This window comes from Panulirus ornatus, chromosome 62, assembly GCF_036320965.1.
Source record: "Panulirus ornatus isolate Po-2019 chromosome 62, ASM3632096v1, whole genome shotgun sequence".
NCBI lineage: Eukaryota > Metazoa > Arthropoda > Malacostraca > Decapoda > Palinuridae > Panulirus > Panulirus ornatus.
The window spans coordinates 14,323,439-14,343,680 of NC_092285.1; the positions used below are offsets into that span (position 1 = coordinate 14,323,439).

The 20,242-nt window shown below is 41.6% G+C and overlaps 2 protein-coding genes across 5 annotated transcripts in view; one reads left to right on the forward strand and one right to left on the reverse strand.

Annotated features, from left to right (window-relative positions):
• The window catches only part of LOC139745747 (DNA polymerase lambda-like), a 305,248-nt gene that overhangs the window by 195,682 nt on the left and 89,324 nt on the right, over nucleotides 1–20,242 (forward strand). The window lies entirely within an intron of this gene.
• On the reverse strand, nucleotides 3,057–19,845 carry LOC139745746 (myosin heavy chain, muscle-like). The gene is made up of 21 exons (XM_071656271.1): nucleotides 19,273–19,845; nucleotides 19,098–19,125; nucleotides 18,508–18,607; nucleotides 18,184–18,273; nucleotides 17,891–18,053; nucleotides 17,049–17,152; nucleotides 16,231–16,368; nucleotides 15,797–16,066; nucleotides 15,477–15,647; nucleotides 15,039–15,363; nucleotides 14,049–14,098; nucleotides 13,490–13,577; nucleotides 13,167–13,284; nucleotides 12,470–12,587; nucleotides 11,393–11,866; nucleotides 10,071–10,957; nucleotides 9,760–9,838; nucleotides 9,209–9,454; nucleotides 8,300–9,087; nucleotides 7,282–7,735; nucleotides 3,057–7,046 (listed from the first exon to the last, which is right to left on the reverse strand). Exons 1-21 carry the CDS (start codon nucleotides 19,778–19,780, stop codon nucleotides 6,528–6,530), a joined length of 5,718 nt encoding a protein of 1,905 aa, XP_071512372.1. The 5' UTR covers nucleotides 19,781–19,845; the 3' UTR covers nucleotides 3,057–6,527.

Genomic DNA, 20,242 nt, shown 5'->3' on the forward strand with positions numbered 1-20,242 from the left:
CTCCATAGACCACACGAAGCTTCGGGCCGACATCTATTACTGTATTTACAGCAGAAGTTTCCAGTGTGACCTCTTATATGACCGAGGGCAGAAACTCTGGCCCCCACAGCTCTCTGGTCTGGCAACATGAGGTAATGTCACGTGCCGGGTGTTTCTTTACCCCCGAAACATAAACACTTCCCCAGATTGAAAAAAGATGGCCAGAGGAGCATAATTTAGCATACTTCAGACTGACAACGCTAACCTGGTCTGACATAAATCTACAGGTCCAGTACACTCTGGGGAACTACGATGGCGTTCTCTACTGAGAACATATCCAGGTTGTCGCTACAGCCCACACACAGTCCCACTCCATGTACAGCATGACGTAGCCTCTGGCGCGGCTGGTGCATGTCCAGAGGGATCCCCGGGCCGTGACCAGGAACACATCTCTGGACTGGAACAGTAGCCGGTATCAGAAGGTGATCACACCTGGTCGAACGCCTCTCCTACGTGACCAAGAGGTTCTTCTGGATCACATGTGTCAGGCACGTGTCATCGTAAACAGACGTACGCGCTTCACGACCGCTTCCTCTGCACAGATCGCTGCTGCATCAGATGACGACACAATTACCTTGAGACACTTCCCTAGTGCAGGGGTGTGGTGGAGGGCGATGGCCGCCGTGGCTTACTCTGACGGCCATCACACCTACTACGTCATCTGTCATGATATATCCAGCAGAGAGAGGCCTGCACTTGGCACCAGCTAGGGCAGGGGAAACACTCCTGCTTTGCAACACAAGACGTGAGAGTAGCTTCTGCCAGGGAGTAAGGAAGGCGCCATTCTACATGACCAGGTAGGTGGCTGTGTGGGAGGAATGGACAAGTCATAGGCCACCACATGTGGCTACCACCATAACTCATCACACAGTGGATGAGACCCACGACGGTGAGAGATCTGAGGAAGAGGCTAGTGCCAGTACCGTGGTAGGAATGACATGTTAACACTGGAGACACACGTTAATAAGGAAGTGCACCAGCTCGAGCTGACCTGCTCCACACCGGTGTACCACATGGCTACATAATATGTGTTTCCTGGGTAAACTCCCACTTCATATCCTGAGCGTAAAACAAAATATGTAAAGTAAAATAACTGCACAGAAGCTCAGTTGGGACAACCAAACATATTTCTCACACTACCGTACTACCACAATACTACTGCAGGTGAGGCAGGTCTTACCAGGAACCATACGTCTAGGACGACTAAGTCTCAATTGATAATAACACATTTTGGCACTTGACGAGTCGCTCTGAAAATACAGCATGTGAGGTGTACACAATGCAGGCCCAGCATTCATGTTGCCACTAGAGATAATACAGACCCACATTCTAAACTACTTAGAAATGGACTGTTCCATCATGAACAGAGGGAACAGAAAAGCAAGTTTGACCCATCAGGTCAGGAACATTACGAACACAGGAGATCATTTACCCTGACAAGCCTTGTTCATACTTCATCATCCTCCCAAAACCTCGTAGATCAGCTTGACACTTTCCTCATGACAACAGGTGACATCGGGTGCAACATCACGTGTGCAACTCCTCATAACCAGAGCCTCACACCTCACTACCTCGGTCCACTCAAACTCCGTAAGGCCAGGTTCACTTCCCTGGACCTCTAGGATACAATCCACAAGTGCGGAAACAGCAACCTTGTTATCAAGAGAGATGGGAGTATCGACTCTAAACTGAGGAAGCATATCATTATCCTCACTAGACACTGATCCTTGTGTCACAATGGCTGTACTCTGGGTCCTCACACAGATTATTCAGCTGTGTGTCATGTTAAACATCAACACTTTCTCCACACACCATGCCATCCGTCTGACACTCCCGCCACCCGTGTCATATCTACGTAGTCTCGCTAGACAAGACAGTTAACTATCTCAGTATAAGACTTGTTTCTTCGACCTTCTAAATCTTTGGGAATTAAAAATGCAGAGTGTTGCACAAGATGCTTCCTGTGTAAGAGTAGGAGAGGATTTATGAGTGCCATATATATATACATAAGTAAATAAATGATCACATCTTACTAAACTTGCCGCATCTATATTTTGCTGTATCGACTCTTACTCGTGCCGATTCCTCGAAAGCAATATATATCAACAGTAATATATAGAGAGTTGGCTAAGCAGACAGTGACCTACTGTGGATGAAGCACACACACACACACAGATACCGAACCAAACACTACGTTCAACCACACGAGACAACGTTTATATCTGCTTGAAGTAATTGACTGACAAGCTCTGCACTCTGAGACTCCATTACACTACAAATCTTTTGTGATATTCTGTGTTATCTCGCAGAAATGACTATGTGATAAGAATTCGTCCATTCATGAGGGGGGGAGGGGGATGGTATTCCATGTGTGGCGGGGTGGCGATGGGAATGAATAAAGGCAGACAGTGTGAATTGTGTGCATGGGTATATATGTGTGTGTCTGTGTGTGTATATATATGTGTACATTGAGATGTATAGGTATGTATATTTGCGTGTGTGGACGTGTATGTATATACATGTGTATGTGGGTGGGTTGGGCCATTTCTTTCGTCTGTTTCCTTGCGCTACCTCGCAAACGCGGGAGACAGCGACAAAGCAAAATAAAATAATAAAAAAAATATATATCAAAGACCGGTCACGGACAAAAGTCCTTCTCGAGGCCAGAATTTAAATGAAGTTAAAAAATAAAAGAAGGGTTAAAAGAAAGAAAACACAGATTGAGGGGTAAAAAGTAAGAAAACACAATGTAAATAATGTACGAGTTCTCCAGACAGTGGAAAACCTGTTTTTTTTCCCTAGGTTTAAGTAGAAGCTATGAAGGAAATGTGAGGGTAATGTGTTGCACAGCTGGTGTAGCAAGGACAAATATCACAACTTTCCCTCACAAGTTGTTACAACAGTATCAAGATTGTCCTCATAGATTTTATCCTTTGTGGAAATAGTTCATTATCTCAAAATATTAATTACTACTTCATGTTTTCTCTAATAGAAAGCTTTTGATTAATGAAAACAATCTATGTCATAATTCTTATATTTCAATGAACATCTTTACACTGATATAAAGGTACTTCACATATTACAAGTTTCAAGTTAGTTTAGCATATAATCAACACCGAAATGTAGAGCACCACATCAGCTGGATGAGCCCTGGGTATCATCATAAACCTTCTCTTCCATTATTGTAGTCATCTCTTCATCAACATACTCCATCCTCAAACAAACTCCTTCATAAGTCCTGGACTCTCTCACAACCCATCCCTTCAATGAACCCTCACAAAGACCCTCTTAAAAACTCCATGTTGTTACTATACCCCGCCCCTCCAGAAAGGTACCCACAGCTGTATAACCAGCCACCTGCGCGTAGATCTGCAACTATTCCTAATATGCGTCGTTCTGAGAGTCACACTATTGATATTTACAAACTACAACCTTGAAATAAAATGACACATGTTCAGCTTTATAACATTAACACGAAGTTCTGTCTCAGTCGTACCCGAAATGCATTTCCCTTCAAATACGATTCATTAGTTCTCATATTGTTCGCTTCACTGATATACAAGAAATAACATATGTGTAAGTGAAATTAAAATCTTAGTCGAGTACATTAAGTAAGTGACAGTGCAAAGTGCCTCATGATGTTTCCAAGAAGCCAGAGCTGGATGGAGACATGTTTGAAGTGTTCAGTATACCATCATGTTGTTTTCTACAAACATCCGCACAGGTGCCAGCTTTTCAGCATAAACTAAACCAAATCAGATAAAAGAATACAAATGTCTCGTTGTTGACGCTTCACTTGAAAAGATAATTATGACTTGGAGGAGAAAGTCTCAATTAATGTGTAACTGACACTCAAAATTGGTACAACCGACTATTTAGTTATCAAGGCTCTTGCTCTTTGGTTACGAATTTATTGAATTTTAAATGGTGGATTTTACATAGATATTTTTCATTAAAAGTATGGAGGACGTATCTGTAAGTATTACCCTGACAGCTTGTTAGTTTACTTCCCCAAGCTTTGATGCTTCTACCACATGTATGGATTAGTTGTATCATGATCATATAAGCAGTGATCCCATATTCCAGGCGAGCACATTTTGAAAACATTAGACACGAATTCGCAGTACAAATTGGACAAAACTTTTTGACGTTTACACAGTAGAGGAAATGTAGAATAATTCTAAAAACACACGACTCAAGATTAAAAATAAACATATTCCATGAATTACAAGAAGAACTTGCAATATCTCAAACCATCATGGATGAATAGGAGAATAAGATTAATTCGCCAGAAGAAAATATAATTCAGATCAATGGGAACCGATGAATATCACCAGGAATCAATCAAAGTACAGAATGTAAGAAGGTCATAAGACAGAGTAAACGCGAGGAACAAAAAATTTCCTTGAAAGTTAAGAATAATCCTAAGGAATTCTTCAAATGAATAAGATAAAGGAAGACAGTAAAAGAAGGAAATGAACCATTACGAAACGAACATGGCACTAACTACTGACAAGGAAATGGCCACCATACTTAATTATTCTTTCAACTCCGTATTCACAATTAAAGAAACATCTCGAATACCACTTGCAATGAAAATTTTTCAAGGATCGGATGAAGAAGAATTGAAGATTAGAGAAATAGAGAGCTCTGAAGTACGTAAATACCTGGACCAATTCAAGCCTAACAAATCCAACGACCCAGATAACTTGTCTCCAAGATTTTTGAAGATCAGAAGACAGCTGATATACCCCATAACAAAAATATTCAACTTAACTATCGAATGATCAGGTGAAACTAGCAAATGTGCCGGGAACTACTACCCAGTCAACCTTACGTCAGTCTTAGGTAAAACGATGGAAAAAATACGAGATAAAATTGTCGTTTCTAGAATACAAAATGATATCGGACAATCAACACTGTTTCTGACCACCTCACGAGAGACTTTTACATAAACTTAAAACACACGGAATCAGTGAAGAACTCTGTACATGGATCAGAGACTGGCTTCCCGAAAGAAAGCAGCGTGTCGTATTAAACGGCGAAGCCTCAGATTGGCTAGACGTACCGACTGGTGTGCCATAGGGGTCGGTGCTAGGCCCAAATCTTTTCATAATATACATTAATGACCTTAATGACCTAGAACTCCGTCTCATATCTAAAATCTCCAAGTTTGCTGACGACACTAAACTAGAAGGTATGTCTGTAAACAGGCGGGACTGTGAAATGATTCAATGAGATCTTAACTTACTAGCAGAGTGGTCAGACAGATGGCAAATGAAGTTTCATGTAACAAGTGTAAAGTTATGCACTTATGAGACAATATATGTCATGACTACAAACTATTCGGAAACTAACTAAAGTAAGTGAAGGAAAGGACCTTGAAATTGTCATTAGCAACAATTTGAAATACACTAAACAATGTCAAGCAGCAAGTAAAAAAGGCAACCAAATGTTAGATCTCATAGCCAGGAACATGGATTACAAGACACCAGAAACAATTCTCACACTTTATGATTCCCTAATAAGATCACACCTTGAATATGCAGTACAGTTTTGGTCCCCGAACTATAAGAAAGACGAGGAAAATTATAAGTACAATGACGCACGAGAAAAATTGATCCCATCCCTTAAAAATCTGGCATACGAGGAGAGGCTAAAACGATTGGATATCTCCTCCCTTAAAAAACGTAGACTTCGCGACGACTTAATCCAAGTGTTCAAAATTCTGAACCAGTTCGATAAAGTAAATAATGAACATCTTTTTGATTTACAAGAATATAAGGTTATCAGGACAAATGGAATAAAACTCAAAGCTGAGAGATGCGGTACGGACGTGGGAAAAAGCTTCTTTTCCCATAAGTGTGTTGAGCACTGGAATAAGTTACCGTCAGACGTAATGAATACTAAGATTATAAAAACCTTCAAAAGTCGTTTAGACAAATATCTTATAAATTCAGGTATACTGAGGAAAACGCCAGAAATAGACTGTATAAACGACAGCGTTAACGGGGACAGTAGAAGGCTAAGTTGCAGCAAAGAGAAGTCGGCGATAGCTTAAAAAACTGGTGAGCGGAATTACATTTTCTTGACATATCAAAATCCTGTTTTTTCTTCTTTTTTTCAGACAACACAGCTGTGGGCCAATTAGGCCCCTGTTGTCTGTCTTTCTCATGTTAACCTTCATAATCTTAGTTGTTGAAGGAGCATGTTTTGGACGAGTTCTAGCATCATCATTAAGAACTGAACTATGCTCAGTCTCATCACGCCGTAAATCAATAATCTTAGCTGTTGATGGTACAGAATTGGCTACTTGATACCATAACTTGTGCACTGAGGTGGGCCATACTTCCGATTTACAACTATAATGGATTCTTCATACTAAACGATGACGTGAAACAAAGAAGCATTATATTTTTGGTTTTATTAGGACAATGTGTACTGTCCAGAGTACTACGTGTTGACCGGTAGCATTTTCCATAGCCAAGTTAGGCAGCTGCATTGGCTTCCTCCAACTCCTGCTGCGCCTTACGGAACTTAGCCAGGTTCATGGCAGCGATCTCCTCGGCCTCCTCGATCTGCCGCTTGTAGGTCTTGATCTTCTGCTGGAGCTTGTCAACCAGGTCCTGCATCCTCTCGTGGTTCTTCTTGTCCTCATCGGCCTGGAAGGACAGTTCCTTGATGCGCCTCTCGCACTTCCTCAGGTTCTTCTGGGCATCAGAGTGGCGACGAGCCTCATCGTCCAGCTGGCTCTCCAGTTCCTTAACGCGGCCTTCCAGTTTAGCCATTGCTTTTCTGCCAGTCTTCGTAGCATTGGTTTCATTTTCCTCCAGGCGAACTTGGAGTTCCTTTACAGAAATTTCCAGACCCTTGCGCATCTTCTCCTGGGTCTGGGCGTGTTCTTGTTCAGCTCGAAGTTCATCAGCCAGACGGGCGGCGTCAACCATGGCCTTCTTAGCCTTCTCCTCAGAGTTTTTGGCCTCGTTGACCATCTCGTCGAGGTCAGCCTGTAAAGATAAAATGATGAATGCTCAAATATGTGATTTAGAGCCGTACCTGACAGTAATACAATTACAGCAAATAATGAAATAAAAGCCTCTTATTCTTTATGATATATATTATAAATCGAAAGCTAAATCAATTTTTGCCAAGGACATTACACCGTCATTTAAGACTGAATATGTCATTGGGTCTTGTTTTTGAAAATTTATTCTGAAGTTTCTGAGAATTTGAACCACTCACGTGAAGGGTTTGCATCTCAGTCTCTAGCTTTCTCTTGCTCACAGTAAGGGAATTATTGTGAGCAGTGAGAGTAGACAACTGTTCTTGAACCTCGGCCAGTTCACACTCGGCATGCCGGCGACCTCGATCAGATTGTTCCAGAAGGGATCGGGATTCGTCCAGCTCGGTATGTAGGGCATTAGCTCGCCTCTCAGATATGCCATACTGTTCACGGTACTCAGAGGAAAGACGCTGCTCCTCCTCAATGTTGGCCTGTTGTTCCTTCAACTCTCCCTGAAGCTTCTTGATGTGCTTCTGCAGGTCAGCGTTGGCCTTGTTGGAATGATCCAGAGCGATCTCGAGTTCGTTGATGTCAGACTCCAGCTTCTTCTTCAGGCGAAGAGCCTCAGCCTTAGCCTTGGCCTCTGCCTCAAGGGACGCCTGCATGGACTCCACGGCTCGCTGGTGACACTTGCTGAGGGAGAAAGATATGTAGACATGTTACACTAAGATAAATATCATGAATACTGAATAGCAGATGTAGCTATATGGAACTCATCTGGAAAGTCAAGTAAGAGTAACATCAAAAACTTAAGAGGAAAAAATGTAAATACAAAAATATGTATTTTGCCATGAAAAAGAGCGAGTTTTATAAGTGTGTGTGTGTGTGTGTGTGTGTGTGTGTGTGTCTGTGTGTGTGTGTGTGTGGCTTTAGAAAGAGGCTCACTAAGTCAGCCATCCTTCCAAAGAACAGGAAGGAACCCGAGATAACAATGAACTGGCTGTCTTGGTCACAACTGACCACTATGGTGCACCTTCAAATTAAGATCAGTAACCTGAAGTATCTAAAATGATGAAACTTAAGTCACAATATAGAGCGGCAGTAACGCACATATGGTGTGACTGTATATCTTCCTAGACAGTTTTGTACATTAACATGATTACATCATGTAGTAACAGTGAGGTCTATTGGTTGTGTATTAATGTTATGCAAGTATGAAAACGCATTAAATGTTAGATGACATGTATGACTACCTACCGCGTGTTATCAAACTCTTCTTCCTTTTCTTGGATACGTCTGTCGATTTCCTGCCTCACTTGGCTGAGCTCAAACTGAGCACGGAGAACTTTGTTCTCTTCGTGTTCCAGAGCAACCTCGGCTTCCGCAAGAGCAGCTTGAAGATCTTCCTTTTCTATTTCCAGACACTTGGTGTTCTTGAGGACCTCGTGCAGGGAACGACCACCCTCACCAATCTGATCCATTAGGTCCTTGATGTCATCTGCAAGGTTCTTGTTTTCACGACGTACACAATCTAGTTCTTGGAGGTTCTCTTCGTATGCAGCCTTAATGCGGAAGTGTTCAGTGGAATAGGTGCGACACTCTGCTTGTGAGGCATCAAGTTCAGCGGCAAGATCGTCAACCTTCATCTTCCATTCTGAAACAATCTTGTCAAAGTTTCTTTGCTTCTTCTCGGCGGCTGTGGCTAAGGTCTGGGTACGTTCAAGTGAAATTTGTATATTCTCAAGTTCGGTGGTGAGACGTTGCTTGTTCTTCTCAAGGCTCAAGTTCTTAAGGTTCAGCTGTTCGATCTGCTGCTCGGCTTCTTCCAGACGAGTGCACACCTTGAGGCGGGCAGCTTCCAGTTCTTCAGCTCGAGCAACACCTTCAGATTCGTATTTGGCACGCCACATCTGAGCCTCGGCATTGGCTCTGGACAGCTGTCTTTGAGCATTAGCCTTTGCTTCACTCTCCTCTTCAAGTTGTTCACGCAGCCCCTCGATGTCATACTCTAGATTACGACACTTTCCCACAAGAGTGGTACGCTCCTGCGACACAGAGAATACACACATTTCAACCACCAGTCATGAGAGTCTTACTGTAACATGTAAATCATGAATGAAATGATAATAATGTTAACTACCAAATTCTGATCAAATGGATGCTTACCCTGCTCTCTTCATCTGACATCTTCTTGTTCTCTTCAAGCTGGTTAGTAAGGGAAAGCTTCAGCTTGGATAACTGGCCAATGTGACTCTCAGCTTCTTCCAACTGTCGCAGAACATCAGTATTTTCCACGAAAAGTTTCTTCTTTGCTGCATCATAGTCAGTAATGGTGCGGGTGGCCTCGTCTAGTTTAGCCTGCAGCTCTGTCATCTGCTGCTGCAGTTGTTTGTTTGTCTTCTCAGCAGCAACCTGGTGAAGCACAAACAAGACGACCCACGTATAAAAACCATTATACATACATATATATATATATATATATATATATATATATATATATAATATATATATATATATATATATATATATATATATATATATATATATATATATAGTATTGTTCCATTTCATATATCAATAACTAACAAGTAAGATGGAGAAACACGAATGAACCTGTAGCATTTGAAAAAAAAAATCGTATTACAGTGTAATCATTTGTTCTTCAGTGCGGTAACTAGACTGTGTGATGTTTAAGGAAGGACACAGGAAAGACGTACCTTGTCTCGGGCCAGACCGTCCGTGGCAGCCTTAGCATCACCTGCCTCGCGCTTCAGGGCCTCCTTGTCCTTCTCACTCCTAAACAGATAATAATTCAAGAGTTAACTTATCCTAACTGATGAGTAATAGAATCTCTTCTAATTCACTTGCAAAACAATGACTGAACGAATATCTATAAACATCTTTACTAGTTAGTACATCATTTGGTATGACAAGCCACAACACTATTTCTCAACATTCAACAATCTTAAGTAGTTTGTTGATACATGAGAATAATCGTATATGCCTGTACCTCAGGTGCTTCTCTTACCTGACCTTCATGTTGTTCAGATGGTCGATCTGTTCTGACATTTCAGTTACAGCATCATTATGCTTCTTACGTAGGAGAACCAAGGCAGCTTCATGCTGAATGTTGGCTTCCTCGACGTCCCGACGTAGCTTGGCCAACTCAGCCTCCCGCTTCTTGTTCAACTCGATCTGGGCAGCGGTGGCGCCACCAGCTTCATCCAAACGTTGACTGATCTCTTCCATCTCCCTAGCGAGGAGGCTCTTGCTCTTTTCAGCCTTGGCTCGAGCCTGACGCTCATGTTCCATCTCCTCCTCGAGCTCCTCAATACGGGACTGCAGTTCCTTCACTTGTCTCTGAATCTTGGAAACAAGAGATTGTTCATCTTCCAGTTTGGAGGACACTGAGGAGACTTCTTTGTCCTTGCGAAGGATTGTTTGCTCAAGCTCTCTGCGACCACGTTCTAGGTCAGCCACAGCTTCCTGGGTTAGCTTCAGATCACCCTCAACCTTTCTCTTGGATTTTTCGATATCATTTCTTAACTTCCTCTCACGTTCAAGGGAGTCTTCAAGCTCATCAAGAGTCTGCTCGAGCTTGCTTTTAATCTTATTTAGGTGAGTGCATTTGTCTTCCACCCCCTGGAGGTCCTCTGCTGTCTTCTGATTGCACTCTTGCAAATGTTTCTTCTCTTTATTAAGCTTGCTGATAAACTCCTCTTGCTGGGCCATTTCATCATTAAGGTTGCGGATATGATGGTCTTTGCTGGCCTTGTCTTGATCAGTTTTCTGGATGGTTAATTCTAGAACCTCAATATCTTTCCTCAGGTTGCCGACCTCTTGCTCTGATTTTCTCTTCGCCTGAAAGAGTTGGTTACGGGCTTCCTCCTCCATGTGCAGGCGTTGTGAAGTCTCCTGAAAACATAAAAATAAGCAGCCTTGCATTACAGTATGCATCACAACTGGTTATGAACCAGTAAGTCCGAAGTCTGGAAGAGAAGCAAAAAGATAAAACTGGAATAGAGAAAGGCTCTCTTCTGCTTACTGTCCATAAGGTCCACAATCATCAGAGTAAAAAAAGTCGTGTTATTCATCAGCGTAACAAGTGTCATGTTTTGACCTACGTAAACTTGTATGTTCCAGCTCTCAGTGTTTAAATGTTTCCTAAACATTACAAAAGCCTTTTTTTCGGCCAGAATGTTTTCCAAGATTTACAAGAGTGAATTATACATAAACTAAGCAAGGAGGACTTGATTCCAAAAGTCATGGCTATGTCAATGTTTTACATGAAGTCAACATAAAAACAAGAAAAATATTCGAGAGGATATCCTCCTTTTCATTATTACTTACAGTAAGCTGAGCTTCAAGATCTGCCTTCTGGCTCTGTATCTTAGCCTGCTTATTAAGGAAGTCAGACATGTTGCCCTTACTTGATTCAAGAGCAAGAAGAAGATTGTTCTTCTCCTCTAGAAGGACAACATTGGCAGCCTCAAACTCCTGACGAAGCTTCAGCTCTTTTTCATAGTCTGCTTGAGCCTTGGCGGCCTTCTCCTCGAGAGCCTTCATCTCATCCTCGATGCGGGTGACATTGAGGAGTGGCCTCACCTTCTGCCACAGGTTAAACCAGGCCCAAGTGCGCAACTTAAGGTATCTCCTCAAGCTGCGCTGAACAACAGTGAGGGCTAAGCGCTGTTCCTGGAGCTTCTGGTAGGCCTTGCGGCTGATGTAACCACGGATCCAGGCCTGCAACCACGAGAATATCATCCCCAAGCGGTCCTCACGGATCTCCTCTAGGGTACCCAGGACTCCAGCACGGAAGAACACCTGCCGGGCATCACAAATCACATTCGAATTATTAGCAACACATTTTCCCGGCACGTGCAAACATTAAGAAAACCAAAAATACGTTTCTTAATATTTCGTGTGGCTTCATATTGGTAGACAAATATGATACTGTCTCACTGTGGACGGATGTAGTACTGAAACTATACTAGAGGATTTTTGTATAGTAGTTTGATAGTGTTCTTGAAAAACACTGGGAAGCTATTGTTCAAGTTAACTGAAAATGTAAAGGACCGAGAAAAAGCTGTATATAAAATGTAAGACAATTTTTCACCTGCACTTGATAGTGAAGACTGGGAAAGCATTTTAAAAAATTGGCAATGTTTCAAGCAAGGGAAACAGATGAAAAAAAAAATTAAAGGATCCAAATTACTGAGCATTCAACCTAATGAGGTCATAAAAGTCATGCAAAAGATGATGAAACAAAAATAGATGTCAGTGGTGATAAACAGCAAACCGGAAAACTAGAAGGTATCTTTATTTTCTGCGAGCTGGCAATGAAAGACAAACTATTTGGAAAAGTGTGGACTGAAAGCTGAATTTTAAGGAAGGAGTTGGGGCATGACAGTGGAATAATCATAAAACCTTAGTGTTGCCAAGCCGGTAGAGTTCCTCGTCCAGACCAGCCTTATCGAAGCAGAACTTGGCAGCCTTTTTTTCGTCTTGGATCTCTGTCATCTCCTTGGAAGCCAGGATCTTGTAACTACCAGAAGGAAGAAACAAAATATTATGAGAAATGTCTTGAAATCACTACTTGTTTATTGTCCTTCAAATGTTTTCATCTACACTGGGGTCTGATTATGCGGTAAAATGCATTATTAACTGCTTGCCTACCAAAAGGGAAACAAAATTTGGTCCCATGGGGAAGACTTGTTACCCTGTAACCTGTGATAACATCAATATGGTATACAAAGTTTACTAAGTCACTGCTATGGAATTAGCCAAACTATCCTGAATCTATAGTTCTGACACTGGGGATGTAATTAATGTTAAGCACATATCTTACTATAAAAGGGAATCTAAAGTTGATTCTGGACAGGATGTAGGATTTTAATAGATATTTAGATCTTGAATTCTTTGTAAATGGCCTTAGCTGTAGCTTTTAATACTTCATATACTTAATTCGTAAATTAGAGAAAAAGTACAATTTTGTATTGATACCTGGATCTATCAGTGATAAATAAGCATCATCTACACGGTCACTACAAAGGGCATCAATTTCATTCAACATTCTAAATCATTCCTAAGATCGTTCTCAACATTATATTTGGAGTTCACTCACCGGTGCTTGAAGTCGGGGTACACCATCCTGTTGGGGAAGCCCTTGCGACAGATACGGATGCCTTCAAGTACACCGTTACAGGTCAGCTGGTGCATGATCAGGGCTGCGTCAGTCACACCTGAGGGAGGGAGGGAGACAAGAGAATATAATAACGAAACAGAACAGTTCGCTTCAGATAATCAGTCTTGACTGTAATGGCTCGAGCAAAGTTGGAATATGAAGCCTGTTGATGACAGATATTTCAAGAACGGTCCCTGAGGCAGGAGTTATGACAAGTCCTGTTTAGTTGTTAACAAAGGAACAATTTAACATCTTCACCCAACCTGGAGACTTGGTCTCGTTGGGGACAATGCATCGGATGAAGTGGGGATGAGTAGCGTTCAGGGTCTTCATCAGGTTGTTCAGCTGATCCTGTAAGGAAGGGAACACCAGGTCAGAGGTTAAGCAGTAGACAAAAGTCACTGATCTATTGCCAGACAAATAGTCATTGTATATATCTAAAGATGACATGACACTAAAAGAATTTGTGACCTCAGTAATGGTAGTCTAACAATATATTAACTACTGTATTCAGTGTATTGAAAAAAGCTTTTATCTGAAACATAAGAGAAAAAAATGAAGGGGAGGAAAATAAGCATAATATAATAAGTGGGTCAGGTGCTTCTAAGTGACTTTCGATTCAATAATATTTATAAACTTATCTATCATTGTATTTTTCATCTTGTAAGCAAAATCATGAACCAACTTGAAAAATGGAAATGTATGTTACTGTTTTTGTGAAAACTACAGATAAGATATTAAGATTTGTAGTTGTGCATAATGTATTCATAGTTCTACTGACGGTGAACATGAATACAGTTGGTACAAGTAATATATACATACCCTGTACCCAGAAGACACAGTCTTGAAGCCACCAGACTTCTTGCCAGCACCTGAAGTGAAAAGAGAGATCTAGATGAGCACCTTTGCATGAGGAAAATAAAAGTGTTATTACATATATATCAGGTTACTTACAATGACCTCTGTACATCATATATATCGAAAAGAATGTCTCTTTGGTTGTTTCATATTTCTGTTGGGAGAATAGTCGAGTGTTCACTGCAATTATGGTGAGAAGAAAAAGATATTTGGGAAAGAAAGCAAGGCTGTTGTACTGGTATATAGTCTTAATCAAGGGAACTAAAGCACTGAAATACACACTAAGTAACTGTGTGGTGTTCATTGTGGGAAAAATTATATTATATATATATATATATATATATATATATATATATATATATATATATATATATATATATATATATATATACATATATATATATATAAATATATATGGGCACATGGAGAGGATGAGTGAGGAAAGATTGACCAAGAGGATATATGTGTCGGAGGTGGAGGGAACAAGGAGAAGAGGGAGACCAAATTGGAGGTGGAAAGATGGAGTGAAAAAGATTTTGTGTGATCGGGGCCTGAACATGCAGGAGGGTGAAAGGAGGGCAAGGAACAGAGTGAATTGGAGCGATGTGGTATACCGGGGCTGACGTGCTGTCAGTGGATTGAATCAAGGCATGTGAAGCGTCTGGGGTAAACCATGGAAAGCTGTGTAGGTATGTATATTTGCGTGTGTGGACGTATGTATATACATGTGTATGGGGGGGGGGGGTTGGGCCATTTCTTTCGTCTGTTTCCTTGCGCTACCTCGCAAACGCGGGAGACAGCGACAAAGTATAAAAAAAAAAAAAAAAAAAATATATATATATATATATATATATATATATATATATATATATATATATATATATATATATACGTTGATGTAGTTCAGAGATCATAAGGTTTTACCAATACAGCAAAGGAAGTTGTGATACTGACCTTTGACCTCCCCACCAGACTGGCCCGGGTGGTCAGCAAAGATCGTAACGGTGAGATCATTGCTCGCCTTCTTGAGCTGGTCGACCACAGTGTCGTTCAGAGGATCCTTGTTCTTCTCGAGCCAGCCACTCAGGTTGTAGCTCACAGTACCGGCGTAGTGGACGATGGCGAAGTGGGACTCCTGCTGACCTGGTTTAGGTGGCTTGGGCTTGATAAAACAAGGAGTTTTCCCAAGATGGTTGGCATTCAACTTCTCCTGGAAGGACTTGTCCGTAGCCTTGGGGAACATAGACTCTTCCTCGAGGATGGACAGAATACCCATTTTCTGTAGGAAGTGGACGTATTAATGCTCGTAAGATTAGTGAACATCACATGTATAGCATTATAATCATGCACCATATAGTATCCTCCGAGTGTCTCTCTGTTCTGGAGAATTACCTTCTCGAAAAGCTCGATGCAGGCCTGCAGATCCATACCGAAGTCCACGAAGGTCCAGTTGATGCCTTCCTTCTTGTACTCCTCCTGCTCCAGCACAAACATGTGATGGTTGAAGAACTGCTGCAGCTTCTCGTTACAGAAGTTGATGCAGATCTGCTCGAACCCGTTGTACTGTTTACAGAAAGAAACATTAATATTGTAGAGTTCTGAGCAGAAACAGAGATTATAAACACATGTCAGAGACTTCCCTATAGAAGTCTTGACTACAGCATGACTACAGTGTGAACTACTTCATAAATGTTCAAATGTTAATCACTTACGTCGAAGATTTCAAAGCCGGCGATATCGAGGACGCCAATGAAAGAAGCTCTTTTCAGACCCGTCTCGAGTGTCTTGTTACACTTTGTCACGAGCCACTTGAAAAGGCGGTCGTAGAGAGCCTTAGCCAGGGCGCCCACTGAGTACGAACACTGGTTAGCATTCATACCCTTGGCTACGAACTCTGCGCCCACCTTGATCTTTGGCTTCGTGATGCTCCTGTACAGGTCTTCGCCGTCAACACCCAGCAGCTTGCCAATGATTGCACCAGCCTACCGAGGAAGAGCCTGAGAGTTAGACACAGTAGTAATTCTACGTTACCTAAGGCTCACAATAACAGTTTCGGGCATGATCTCAGTGAGGAAGTCAAGTTTGATGGCGTCATGGGAACGCCAGTCTTGCTACTGGCATCAAATATTGGTTCACTCTCAAATACCTCAGTTCCATCTGGCTCAGCCTGCTCCTCACGACCTCTCTGCTTAAACTTCATGTTACTAAAGTGCATGACGGAGGCGGTCACCTTGTACACATCCTGAACCTCCTGGCTGGAGAAGCCAAGGATATCAAAGGCATCCTGAGAAAAGGAAATAGAGTAAGATAAGCTTTAAATGTAAACATGAGCAAATCATCAAGATAAAACTGAACATTTTAGTGTTGCTTCTGAGTCAGACAGACAGAACGAATATCAAGCCTTACCATAACGGAGCACAAGACCGAAACAGTTAGATCAGTAATAAGGACGTGGTTAACAGAATAACTATCACGAATCAAAATAACAGTTACTATTGTTGTTAATATCAGTACCAGTGTGGATGCTTCCTACACAATTAGCGGTGCAGTGTAGACAGGTGTAAACTCAATTACCTCTTCTCATTGGTAAACTCATGAGGATGAAAAAAAAATTGCCCTTTTAAGTATACAGCAAACTTCAAATAAACTATGACGTAATTAAAGAAACTTATGTAATAGTTGTCCAGCATAGTCACACAGCATTTGTATTATACACAATAATCGTACGATTATGACTTTATTTAACTTTGTTGATTTAACAGTGTACACAATATCCTTGAACTTATGACATCCACATAACAAAACAGATGCAGTAGAATGTCTGCTTTACCTGGGTTCATTAATAACTGTGCTGCAGGACACACACCGAGTTCACGACATACATTCTCTGGGACAATAAGACAGCAAATCGTTCAACTTGCATAACTGATCTACAGTGTCATCAGCAGCGTCAACTGTACTCACGTGACAGAACTGCATGTCTTCTCCATCATCAATGGAGGGGACAGTGACCTTGCCCTGCGACACGTAGTGATAACCGTAGATGTCGTTGCTGAGACAGCACAATGCTGAAATTAAACATTCTTCGTTGCATAACATGATATATATGTACATATTCCTATGAGTCCAGGGGAAAATGAAACACGATAAGTTCCCAAGTGCACTTTCGTGTAATAATCACATCATCTGGGGAGACAAGAGAGAAATATAACTGTCAGTTGATGTACATCGAAGAGACGAAGCTAGGACGCCATTTGGTAAACATACGATTGTCCAAGACAATCGCACTTTATTTATATATAATGAGAGAATGGACAAAACACGAAAACAAAAAAAAAAGTTAAGACACACCCAGCTTCCTAGGTCAACCCCCGTCATCTGACCCCCGTAATCACTCTCCCTTTGAAAGGGTTACCACCAGACATAGCAGACAGTAAATGGCCTGGAGGGATTGGTGTTGGACGGCGGGAATCTGGTGTGATGTTGGGATTTAAATGACTTTGTTCAGTACTGGCACCTGATGATGAGGTGGAGTGTCTCCACGAAATATGTTGTGCAAAATGTATGGAAATATTACATGTTAAATAAGTTTGTATGAAGTACTGAAACGCGATTTCATCATATATATATATATATATATATATATATATATATATATATATATATATATATATATATATATACATATAATGGATGTATACGAACTATACTTATGCAGCGTCAGTAAATGTTACATTTGTATAATTATTACCATATGTAAATTTTAAAGCAGTTATAGTGTGTTTATCAGAAGAGAAATTACTTACGTTTGATCATCTCAACCTGGTCGGACATCATCTCGTAGAAGATGTGGTAGGATCTCTCCAGGGACTGCTGGGAGATGACACGAGCCTTCTCCAGCAGGTAGACCTCAATGTCAGCACCAGACAGCTTGCCATTGGGTTGGAAGTGGATACGGATGAACTTACCCTGTGTGGTAAATGATTAAGAGTCAAATTAGGTCGACCAACAAAGGCTCATGGAGAATAAGAACATATTGTGAATTAATTGGTGTGGTAATATTTTGTGTCATCAGAGATGGAGTTGAAGGTGTACTTACAAAGCGGGAGGAGTTGTCGTTACGGACGGTCTTGGCGTTACCGAAGGCCTCCAGTACGGGGTTGGTCTGGATGATCTGGTCCTCCAGGTTCTGCAGGCAAGTGTCATAAATACTTTACTAACACGTCTCCCAAGACAGTAGGTAATGCTGCACTACATGTCGGTCAGCAATAGTGATTCAAGTGAGACATAAGGATAAGGATGCACAATATCACATGACTAATATCACTGCAAGTAATGAGACTTGCCACTAAAGAACTAATCAGTTGGTGTATGTCATTCTCAGGCAGCCTAGACCACTGGAAGCCACTGGTGGTATTATTACCTGTTTCTTTTCCTCAGTCTTCTTGGTGGTGGCGCCGACGTTGGCGAAGTATGAGAGTACCTTCTTGGTGTTCTCAGTCTTGCCAGCACCTGACTCACCCCTTAGTGAAGAACGAGGTTGGATCATTATCATTAGCTTCCCTAAACGAAGTACCGAACAAAACAGTGATATTTCCAAGTTGGCATCAACTCTGTGTCTGCCCCATCTTAGAAGTTTGCCTCTATGTAAATCCTCATCTTCCACTGTCCAGTAATGTGGTTGAAGGAATATCAGAATTCCATTAATCCAAACGTTCCTCTTCCTATCAACATACTGATTCTATCTTTCTACCTCACACTTCATTTGTCTATCCCTTTGCCATTTATATCCATTCATCATCATAATCATCACACTGAATCCTTTCCTGTCATATCCTGACGCGATCAAAGAAGCCCATCCCTGCCACATTTGCCATACACTGATGCCATTTTCGAAGCCTATCTTTGCCATATACTGAGTGCAAGGAAATGATAGTAGGTGGACGACTTAAAAAGGAGAAAAACGGAGGCGTGATAAAAGTAAGAGGGGATGAGAGTGTGTGTATGACTTACGTTATAAGCATGGCTTGGTTCTCTCCGGCTGCAAAGAGAAAGAGGCATTACTTACACAAAGTATGTTACGTACACTGCCACTAAGTTATCTCCAATGCTATATCTTAATTGGAGAATAGATCATATCATGATCACCTGGTGTATTACGTAGAAGTGGCAAACAACAAGTTCTCACCTTGCATCATGTTCATGTAGGCGCCGTCAGCGATGGCGAAGAGATGAGGAGGTACCTCATTACGCCTCTTGCCCTGGTAGATCTTGACCACACGGTTGGTGTAGATGGGGTAGCGCTTGTAGGGGTTCACGGCGATGCAGAAGAGACCGGAGTAGGTGTAGATGAGTCTGGCGACATAGCGAGACTTCAGGTTATACAGGACGGATGCATCGTTGAGGTAGGTCAAGTTGGACATGTCCTCACATTTCTCGTACTTGGGAGGGTTGACCTGCTGGACGAGGTCCTTCTTCCAGTTCTTGGTCTCACCACCAGCATAGACGCTAATAAGGTCGCCCTTGGTGCCCTGGATCTCACCCTCGAGAAAGCCTTCCTTGTCGTCTGGGATCCAGCAGGACTTCTTGGGGTCATAAGGCTTGGTGGCATCCTGCATCTTCATCTCCATGGAGATGAACAGGAACTCTGTGGGGTCGGGGTCAGGACCCGTGCTCTTGACAATATGGCCAGGCATGATGGTGGTAGTCTTTCTCTCCTCACTTTAAGACTCAAACAATTCCCTGTTGGGTCTTCACAAAATGATACGAGAAAACACGAGATTTCTTCACTCAAAAAGAGAACTCAAGTTTCATGCAGATGATGTCAGTGATTATATATCTGAGTGTGTGTGTGTGTATGTGTGTCTGTCTGTCTGTCTGTGTTTCATGAAGAATAATCACAGAACAAATTGATTAAAATTGTCCCAATGTTTGGTCGACGAAAACAAGAGTATAAACTTGATCTGCAGATAACATGTTTGCTTGGAATTCCTAATGGTTATACATACATATACAAAGGAAGAAGGCATATGTATGATTCTTTACGAAGAACGTATATGATCCCCGAGGGATCAATAAAATTGGTCATATGTAACAGCTACAACACCAAGATGTTTACACAGGATCAGATTATGAGCGTAAAATTTCAGAATTGATCA

Coding starts and splice junctions, on each gene's coding strand:
- LOC139745746 (XM_071656271.1), bottom strand. CDS start 19,780: ATGCCTGGCCATATTGTCAAGAGCACGGGTCCTGACCCCGACCCCACA. Junction 9,839..10,070: donor CTGAACAACATGAAGGTCAG/GTAAGAGAAGCA, acceptor TTATCTGTTTAG/GAGTGAGAAGGACAAGGAGG. Junction 7,736..8,299: donor GAAGAGTTTGATAACACGCG/GTAGGTAGTCAT, acceptor TTTCTCCCTCAG/CAAGTGTCACCAGCGAGCCG.